Raw genomic sequence first — 10554 nt, 5'->3', positions numbered from 1 at the left:
ATATATATATATATATGATTTGAGGCAGGCAAAATTTTCTTGAAGAGAACACAAAAAAGCACTGTGGTAGTTAATTTTATGTGTGCACTTGGCTAGACCACAGCATCCAGACATTTGGTCAAATACCAGCCTACATGTTGCTGGGGAGGTATTTTTAGATGAGATTAACATTTAAATCGGTCAACTTTGGGTAGAAAATATAAGATGGATGGCTAGTGGGAAGCTGCTGCATAGCGCAGAGAGATCAGCTCGATGATTTGTGATGACCTAGAGGGGTGGGATAGGGAGGGTGGGAGGGAGGCTCAAGAGGGAGGGGATATGGGGATGTATGTATACATATAGCTGATTCACTTTCTTGTACAGCAGAAATTAACATAACATTGTAAAACAATTATGCTCCAATAAAGATGTAAAGAAAAAAAACTTTGGGTAGAGAGATAACCCTCTAGAATGTGGGTGGGCCACATCTAATCAGTTGAAGGCCTTATGAGAAAAGACTGAGGTCTCCCCAGAGAAGAGGGAATTCTGCCTCCAGACACCCTTGGGACTCAGGCTGCAATGTCAACTCTTCCCTGGGTCTCCAGCCTGTCAGCCTGCCCTGCAGATTTCAGACATGCCAGCCCACATGATTGCATGACCCAATTCCATAAAGTAAATTCCTCTCTCTCTGTCTCTCTGTCTCTCTGTCTCTGTCTCTCTCTCTATATATATGTAGATAGATAGATAGGCATCTTATATTGGTTCTATTTCTTTGGAGAACCCTGACTAATACAAGCCCTAACCATACATTAAGCTCTAATCATACATTTAAAAAAAAAAATCAACAAATTGGACTACCTTAAAAGAGAGAGGAAAGGTGAGCCATTGAATGGGTGAAGGCATTTGCAATATATACTTGACAAAAATATGAAGTACTCCTACGAATCAATAATAAGAAGAGAAATAACCCAATTTTTTAGATGGGCAAAACAGAAAGGCATTTCAAAAACCAGGATATGCAATTGACCAATAAACACATGAAAAGGGACTCAATTTCATTAGCCATGAGGGAACACTAATTAAAACCATAATGTGAGGGACTTCCGTGGCAGTCCAGTGGTTAAGACTCCATGCTCCCAATGCAGGGGGCCCGGGTTCGATCCTTGGCCCGGGAACTAAGATCCCACAAGCTGCAACTAAGCCTGCACGGCCGCAACTAGAGAAGCCCGAGAACCACAAAGAAGAGCCCGTGCACCACCACAGAGACCCAGCACAGCCAAAATTAAAAATCAAAACAAAACAAAACAAAAACCATAATGTGAGATGATTGCACCCGAATAGCTAAAATGAAAAGACAAAAGCAAGTGTTATTCATCACAAAACTGCATTGGGGGTCTCCAAGACTCAGCAATGATCGTCCTTATGACCATGGTTTACGAGAGAATATGAAGCAAAATCAGCAGAGGGAAAAGGCTTGGGGTGGGGTCTGGGGGACCAGGCACAAGCCTTCAGAGCCCTTTCCCAATGGAGTCCCACAGGATGCACTTAATTCCTGCAAAACGAGACGTGACAGCACGAGTGGGGTGTGGTTCCCAGTGAGGCTCACGGAGACCTGGTGCCTGGGGTTCTCTCTGCGGGGTCTGTGCACTCAGGCACCTCTGTCCAGCAAAGCCGAGGCCCCAGACTCTAGGAGGACAGCAGGTGTTCAGCGTAAACCACGTGTTTTCACAGACAGTGTAGGGACAGGGAGCCCCCTCCGCGATGACTGAGGGTGGCAGGTGCCTCCAGAGTCCAGTTCCAGACGCTGCTGAGGGCCTTTGCAAAGACAGAAATCTTAAGCCTGCTATGTTAACTCTTTTCTGCACCAAAAGGGACAAGCCAGCTGTATATGAAGTTCTAAAGCTGAGCTTTTGGGTACCCTAGAAACCCTGGATGTACAATTCCCCGCCCCGTGGTTGTATGCCCAACAGCAAAGTGTATGAATGGCCACCCAGCGGCAGGCAGAGGAATGTTGGGAGCAGTGCCATCAGAAAGCCGACACTGGAAACTACCCTGTTGAGGAACCGTGGCAGAATGGCGGTTGCTTGGGAGACGGGGTTGGGGAGGGGCAGGGGGACATTTTTTTCAGGGGGTGTAGTTTATGTTCACTATCTTGATTGTGAGGATGGTTTCACAGGTGTGTACATATATCAACACTTATCAAATTGTATACTTGGAATATCTATAGTTTATTGTACGTCAGTTACACCTCAATAAAGCTGTTCAGATGGTGGGTTTTTTTTTTTTTTTTTTTGGCCGAGTCACGTGGCATGCGAGATCTTAGTTCCCTGACTAGGGATGGAACCTGATCCCCCTGCAGTGGAAGTGTGGAGTCTTAACCACTGGACCGCCAGGGAAGTCCCTGTTCAGATGATTTTTATTTCCTATTTCTGTGATTATCTGTATGGCTTGAGCATATTTTCCTATATGTATTCACCTCTTGTGTTTGCTCTCCTGAGAACTGTCCGTTCCTTCCCTTCCCTTCCGATTTTTATTTATTAAAAAAATTTATTTTTCGTTCTGTTGGGCCTTCATTGCTGCCCGCGGGCTTTCTCTAGTTGCGGAGAGAGGGGGCTACTCTTCGTTGCGGTGCGCGGTCTTCTCACTGCGGTGGCTTCTCTTGTCGCGGAGCACAGGCTCTGGGCGTGCCGACTTCCGTAGTTGTGGCACATGGGCTCAGTAGTTGTGGCACACGGGCTTAGTTGCTCTGCGGCATGTGGGATCTTCCCGGACCAGGGATCGAACCTGTGTCTCCTACATTGGCACGCGGATTCTTAACCACCGCGCCACCAGGGAAGCCCCTCCCTTCCTATTTTCATTTTAGGATGTTTGCTTGCTATCAAAAGCTCGGTCTCATCTATTATCAACACCTCCTAGCCTATCACTTGTCTTTTTATCCTATTCATAGAGTCTTTCACTATGGGAGATTTTCGAAGTATTCGATATAGTCAGATTTGTCAGTATATATATATTTTATTGTACTCTGACAGTACCTGCTCTTATGTAGGTCCTGGCCTCTAAGAAGCTTTCAAAAATGTGTCTGAATGAATAAAAGCCCAAAGCTTTGCAGCTTCTTCTCTGAGCAGTCTCATGCTCTAAAGAATTATGAATAAATATTGCACATTACGAATTCTCCTATAGGAGGGAGTCACCCTGTGGGCACTTACCTGGTGTGCTGTTATTATGAACGATCTTTTTTGTTATTGTTGTGAATTACAGAAAACAGAAAAAGAGTCAAGTCACTTTGTGTCTAATAATAAAAATAGCTACCACACAAAACACAATGGAACACTACTCAGCTGTAAAAAAGAACGAAATAATGCCATTTGCAGCAACACGGATGGACCTAGAGATTATCATACTAAGTGAAGTAAGTCGGACAGAGAAAGACAGATACCACATGATATCACTTACATGTGGAATCTAAAATGTGAGTTCATTGAGCTTATCTACAAAACAGAAACAGACTTACAGACATAGAAAACAGATTTGTGGTTGCCAAGATGGGGAGAGGCAGGGGAGGGTTGGATTGGGAGTTTGGGATTAGCAGATACAAACTACTGTAGATTAGCAGATACAAACTACTGTAGACTACTGTAGATAAACGACAATGTCCTACTGTTTAGCACAGGGAACTATATTCAGTATCATGTGATAAACCATAATGGAAAAGCATATGAAAAAGAATGTATATATATGTATAACTGCGTCACTTTGCTGTACAGCAGAAATTAACACAACACTGTAACTAATAAGAACCTACTGTATAGCACAGGGAACACTACTCAGTACTCTGTAATGACCTATATGGGAGTAGAATCTAAAAAAGAGTGGATATATGTATATGTATAACTGAGTCACTTTGCTGTACAGCAGAAAGTAACACAACATTGTAAATCAACTGTACACCAATAAAAATTAATTTGAAAAACATTGTAAATCAACTATACTTTAATTTAAAAAATAGCTACCATATATTGCATGCTTATAATGAAGCAAGCTCTGTGAAGGCGGAAAGTGACATTAAACGTTAAGAACTCATAGACATCTCATACTTAACCTCTGCAAAGCCAGACTTAGACTCTTGACTCCTCCAATGTCTGTGCCTCCTCCGGTCTTTCCTATTTTAGTGAATAGCACCAGGATCCATCTAGTGGCTCAAACTAGAAAACTAGAAGTCATTCCCAACACCTCCTACTCCTACGGCCCACAGACAAACCAGGACCAAGTCCTGTCAATTCACCCAAGATATCTTTGAGATTCATCCACTCCCTTCCACCTCCCACCTACACCTAAACTAGCATCAGTTCTTTTTCAGATGACCCAACTGGTTTCCCTGCCTTCATTCTCGCTCCCTTACAATCCTTTCTTTACACAGGACTCAGAATAACCTTAAAACATCAGTTGAATCACAACCTTCACCTTCTTAAAACTCTTCAATGAGTTTTCATCATTGACTCACATTGCATCGATGGGGAAATTCAGATGCCTTAAAATGGTCTCTGGGACTGTCCTTGTCACTCACCAATATTCAGACAGCCTGGCTTTCCAGTTCCTCCAATATCACAAGCTCCTTTCTACTTTTGCATCAAACATTCTCTCTTCACCCCTTACTTCTCACTGTTCTTTATTTGATTAACACAGAACTGTCTCTCTCTCTCTCTTTTTTTTTTTCTTCATGACACTTAGTACAACCTACAGTTTTCCCTTTATATGTATGTATTGGTTATCTTTTTTTTTGATATGGACCATTTTCAAAGTCTTTATTGAATTTGTTACAATATTGCTTCTGGCATGTGGGATCTTAGCTCCCCAACCAGGGATCGAACCCGTACCCCCCGCACTGGAAGACAAAGTCTTAACCCTTGGACCAACAGAGAAGTCCCTGTATTGGTTATCTTTTGTGCATAACAAATTTCCCCAAAACTTAGTGACTTATGATAACAACGTTTATTATCTCATAGTGTCTGTGGGTCAGGAATCCAGGTTCACTTAGCTGAGTCCTAAGCTTCAGGGTCCCTCAGAGGCTGCAATCAAAGTGTCCACTGGGCATCAGTCCTCTGAATGCCCAATGGGAGCAGGACCCCCCTCCAAGATCACTCGTGGTCATTGGCAGGATTTACTTCCTTGTAGGCTCTTGTACCAAGGTCTCAGTTGTTGGCTGGAGGTCACCCTCACTTTCTTGCAATGTGGGCATCTTCAGCATCTCAGCTTGCTTTATCAAAGCACGAAAGCAAAAAGGCAATAGAGAGAGCTGTCTAGGAAGACAGAAGTCAGTCTTCTGAAACCTAATCATGGAAATGATATTCTATCACTTGACAATATCTTATTTGTTGGAATCAAGTCGCTGGGTGCAGCCCAGGCTCAAGCAGAGGGGATTATACAAGGACATAAATCCTAAGATGTTGGAATCATTTGGAACCATCTTAGAAGTCTGCCTAATAATATGCTATTATTTCATTAATACTTGTCTCTCCCACTAGATTGTGAACTGTGAGGGCATGGGCTTTTTCACTCCATTTTATTAAAATTTTCAAAAATTGTGATGAGATATACATAACATTAAATTTACCATTTTAACAATTTTTAAGTGTACAGTTCAGTGGCATTAAGTACATTCACATTGTTGTGCAACCATCCTCATCATCCATCTCCAGAACTTTCTCATCTTCCCAAACTGAAACTCTGTCCCCAGGAAACACTGACTCCCCAGCCCCTCCCCCAGCCCCCGGCCCCCACCATTTACTTTCTGTCTCTATGTATTTGACTAATCTAGGGACCTCCTATGAGTGGGATTACACAGTATTTATCCTTTTGTGACTGCCTTATTTCACTTAGCCTGATGTCTTCCAGGTTCATCCATATTGTAGCATTCTCCACTTTATTCTTAGCAACTTTCCCTATGCCTGGCTCATGGTAGGCTGACAATAAGATATAGGTTAACAGATGAATACAGTCCTCTCTTTCATAAGTCTGGTTGCTTTTTTTTTTTTTTTTTTTTTGCGGTACGCGGGCCTCTCACTGTTGTAACCTCTCCCGTTGTGGAGCACAGGCTCCGGACTCTCAGGCTCAGCGGCCATGGCTCACGGCCCCAGACGCTCCGCGGCATGTGGAATCCTCCCAGACCGGGGCATGAACCCAGGTTCCCTGCATCCACAGAAGGACTCTCAACCACTGCGCCACCAGGGAAGCCCAGTCTGGTTGCTTTCATGGGGCAGTGGGTCAAGCCATTAAAAAAAAAAAAAAAGTCTCCTTTTCCTCACCTAAAAAATATCCATTTGACCCAGCAATTCCACTCTTGGGTACACATCCTTAAAAAAAACCTAAAATAGCAATCCACCACCCAGCACTCTTTTTTTTTTTTTTTTTCTGGTATGCGGGCCTCTCACTGTTGTGGCCTTTCCCGTTGCGGAGCACAGGCTCTAGACGCACAGGCTCAGCAGCCATGGTTCACGGGCCCAGCCGCTCCGCGGCATGTGGGATCTTCCCGAACAGGGCACGAACCCATGTCCCCTGCATCGGCAGGCGGACTCTCAACCACTGCGCCACCAGGGAAGCCCCAGCACTCTTTTTAAAAATATATATTTTTTAATTTTATTGGAGTATAGTTGATTTACAATGTTGTGTTAATTTCAGGTGTACAGCAAAGTGATTCAGTTATACACATACATATATTCATTCTTTTTAAGATTCTTTTCTCATATAGGTTATCACAGAATACTGAGTAGAGTTCCCTGTGCTATACAGTAGGTCCTTATTGGTTATCTATCTTATGTATAGTAGTGTGTGTGTGTTCATCCCAAGCCACCTCCCAGCACTCTGATAACCCTTACTGGGCTCTATTATTCCAGAGCGCTTGTCACCTTCTGACATAATTTTATTACTTATTATGTTTGTCGATTATTTTCTGTCTTTTGTTTTGTTGACAGATGTTCTCCTAGAAAAGGTCCTGGTACATAGGAGGCAGAGATGTTGAACGGATAAATCTGCAACTTAAACCGACGGGAAGGGCATCAGCAGCGAGGACCCTCCGAGAGAGATAGTCAACCGTAGCAAATCGTTTTCTGACAATGGCCAAACCTCGATCCGAACGGGATTCAGCACCAGGAACCCCTGGACAGCTCTGGAAGCCAGACGCTGGCGGAACCATTCCCCTAGGGTCGGAGTTTCCCACCGGAGCCGCCCGGTGGCTGTACCCGCAGCTCAGTGGGAGGAAACTACTTTCCCTTGCCGGTAGGAGAGGTGGAGTCGCGGGGTGAGTGGCAGCCATAGCAGCCAATGGAATGGAGATCTTGGCCCGCTGAGCTTGGGGAGGCCAATGGGCAGGGGCGTGGGTAGCGGCGCGCCTAGCCGGGGCTAGACCGGGAGAGCTGCAGTGGGGTCAACACGGCGCGGCGGTTGAGCCGGTGGGCGGCTCAGGCGGGTGGGCGATGACCCGGCGGAGGTACGTGTGGGCCGGGGCGGGACTGGGGGCCGGGGCGGCCCGGGCCCTGGCAGGCTCTGCCGCCTGTTAGCCGAGGCCCCGCCTTTACTGGCGATCTGTGTGATTTGCGTCCGGCTCCCCCAGCGGAGCGCGACTTGTCCCCTCTCGAGCGGGGCGCCCAGTGCAGCGCGGGACACACAGAAGGCGCTCAATAAGTGCTGAGTGAAAGGATGAATGAATGAACCCGTCCCCAATGCCCAGCCCCATCAGCCCCCGGCTTGAGGGAGCCCAGGCCACCCTCACCCCCACAGACTGAGGCATCCCGACACTCGGCAGGTATTTATTGGGCGCCTACTGTACCTGGCTCTGGGCTGAGGAAGACACACTCCCTGCTCCCGTGGAAGTCTCAGCCCAGGGCGAGTGATGACATTCAGGGACTTTAAATTATGTAGTTCCCTGTAGCACCAATGATGCTAGGGGACGGGGTAGGAGACCCCTCTCCACTGGTGGCATCTGAGCTGACATGGGGACGCGGGCAGTGAGAACTGGGAGGTTGGGGAGAAAGCCTAAGGACAGGGGAGCAGCCGCAGTCCCTCATTTTAATGGTAACATTTTCGGGTCTATCTAGGGCGTGATCTTTACTTTGGCTCATTGAGTCCCCGTAAAGAGGTCCACATGCTTCAGCTCATCCGTTTGTTCAGCCAGCGGTTACTGAGTATCTGTTCTGCACCAGGCCTTGCGGTGGGTACAACGGATGCCATTTAGGGCAGGGGGAGGCCCTCCTGAGGGCCTGAAAGACAAGCATCATTGGAAGGTCAGGGGAGAGAAGTGGTCCAGGCCAAGAGAACAACCGGTGCAAAGGCCCTGAGGCGGGAACGGGCTTGCCACCGTCAGGGATCACAAAGGCCAGTGAGGGGAGGTGGAGCCCGAGCTGATGGTGCAGAGCCTTTGCCTCAGGGTAAAGCCTTTGGATTTTATGTAAGGGCAGTGGGACCCAGAACATTCTGCAGCAATGGAAATGTTCTCTGTTTGTGCTGTCCAGTATGGCAGCTGCTAGACTCAAGTGGCTATGGAACACTTGAAATGTGGGTAGCGCAACTGAGGAGCTGAATGCTACATTTTCTATAATTTTTTTAAAATTAAAATAAATTTTTTTGGCCGTGCCACATAATAGGATCTTAGTTCCCCAACCGGGGATCGAACCTGTGCCCCCCGCAGTGGAAGTGCGGAGTCCTAACCACTGGACCGCCAGGGAATTGCCTACATTTTATTTAATTTTAATTAACTTACACAGACACACTCAGCTAGCGACTGCTGTGCTGGGCGGTGCAGCCGTGGAGAATTTTCTGCAGGAGACGGGGACGTGTGCTAGGCCTGAAATGGGGTGAAGTAGTGGGGGTGATGGGCCTGGTTGCTTTAGCTGGTCAGATAACCAGTCCAATAGCTGACGCGGTTGCCCCTGACATTCACAGTGGCTGGACTGAGGCGTGAGCCCCCGGCTGCGTGGCTGGGCCCCGTAGCGCGTCGTGGGAGGGGAGTGTGCGCCCACACATGGTTTGGCCCTGCAGTGACCGGTGACCGGAGCAGCCCGGGCCGCCGCCATGGTGAAGTTGTTGGTAGCCAAGATCCTGTGCATGGTGGGCGTGTTCTTCTTCATGCTGCTGGGCTCCCTGCTCCCTGTGAAGATCATCGAGACGGATTTTGAGAAGGCCCATCGTTCGAAAAAGATCCTCTCACTCTGCAACACCTTTGGAGGCGGGGTCTTTCTGGCCACGTGCTTCAATGCTTTACTGCCAGCCGTGAGGGAAAAGGTAAGGCTCCCTGGGGTGGTAGCAGCAGCCCTTGGCACCTTATGGCCAGTCGTCTCTGGTGCCTTTTGTTTTTTCTTTCCTTTTATTTTTTTTTTATAACTGAGATATAGTTGTTGTGTTTTTGTTTTTCTTTTTTTTTTTGGCTGTGCTGCGTGGCTTGGAGGATCTTAGTTCTCTGACCACGCACTGAACCCGGGCCCTCAGCAGTGAAAGGACGAGAGCTTGCTGATTTCCATCCTAACCTAGAAGAGCAATCAGATGGGGTGGAGAGGTTGCAATCCGGCATTTCCCCACAGGCCTGTGGAAGAACCAGCTGGTCCCCAGAGCACTCCCTAATTGAGATATAGTTGATGTACAATATTGTATAAGTTACAGGTGCACAACATAGTGATTCACAATTTTTAAAGGTTATACTCCACTTATGGTTATTATAAACTATTGGCTATATTCCCTGTGCTGTACAATATATCATTGTAGCTTATTTATTTTGCACATAATAGTTTGCACTTCTTAATCCCCTACCCTTGTCTTGCCCCTCCCCATCTCTGGTGCTTTTCAACCCTGATACCAAGGTCGGGGCCTTGACACTATAAGGGTGATGGGAAGTAGAAAATGAATTTGCTGTGTGACCATGAGTTGGTTGCGTCTCTTCTCTGGGTCTTATCTGGTAAACAAGGAGTTTGAACTAGACCTAGGGTTCCCGGCTGGTGGGCTCATCAGCCATTACTTGACCAGACCACCTGCCCCGGACACATGCACTTTGTCCTGAAGCTGGCAACTGTGGCCTCTCTTCAACTCCTGTATCAGTTAGCTACTGCTGTGTAACAAATTATAACAAACTTAGCATCTTAAAACAACACGTGTTTATTCCTACACAGTTTCTGTGGGTCAGCAGTCTGGGCACCACTTGGCTGGGTCCTCTGCTGCCGGCTCTCATGAGGCTGCAATCAAGGTATCCGGTGGGCTGTGGTCTCATCTCAAGGTTTGACTGGGGATGGATTGGCCTCTGAGCCAGTGTGGTTGTAAGGCGGGTTCAGTTCCTTCCTGGCTGTCAGACTGAGGGCCCAGTGTCTCCCTGGCTGTTCGTTGGGAGCCACCCTCAGTCCCTGGCCACACTGTGCCATTTGCTTTATCCACAAGCCCCATCCTGTGCCTGGACCCCTGCTGTTGAGGGCTGGGCGGTGTTTTATGCTGCTAAGCTTATGTTCCTCTGTTACACAGCGTGGGAAACTTGTGCACTTGGCATCAGTGAGGATGAGATCGGAGTCCTCTCTGACACCCTCTGCACCCTCCCCCCCCCCC

At 47.2% G+C, this 10554-nt stretch overlaps 1 protein-coding gene across 1 annotated transcript in view; it reads left to right on the top strand.

The window, feature by feature from the left end:
* Positions 1–7393: 7393 nt before the first annotated feature.
* The window catches only part of SLC39A3 (solute carrier family 39 member 3), an 8031-nt gene continuing 4870 nt past the window's right edge, over positions 7394–10554 (top strand). The window contains exons 1-2 of the mRNA XM_007460379.1: positions 7394–7441; positions 8886–9252. Of these exons, the coding sequence (XP_007460441.1) occupies positions 9043–9252 (210 nt within the window). The 5' untranslated portion in view covers positions 7394–7441; positions 8886–9042. The remainder of the gene's footprint in view (positions 7442–8885; positions 9253–10554) is intronic.

Source organism: Lipotes vexillifer, unplaced genomic scaffold (genome assembly GCF_000442215.2).
Source record: "Lipotes vexillifer unplaced genomic scaffold, Lipotes_vexillifer_v1.1 scaffold225, whole genome shotgun sequence".
Taxonomy (NCBI): domain Eukaryota; kingdom Metazoa; phylum Chordata; class Mammalia; order Artiodactyla; family Lipotidae; genus Lipotes; species Lipotes vexillifer.
This window is presented reverse-complemented; position numbering and strand designations above follow the sequence as displayed.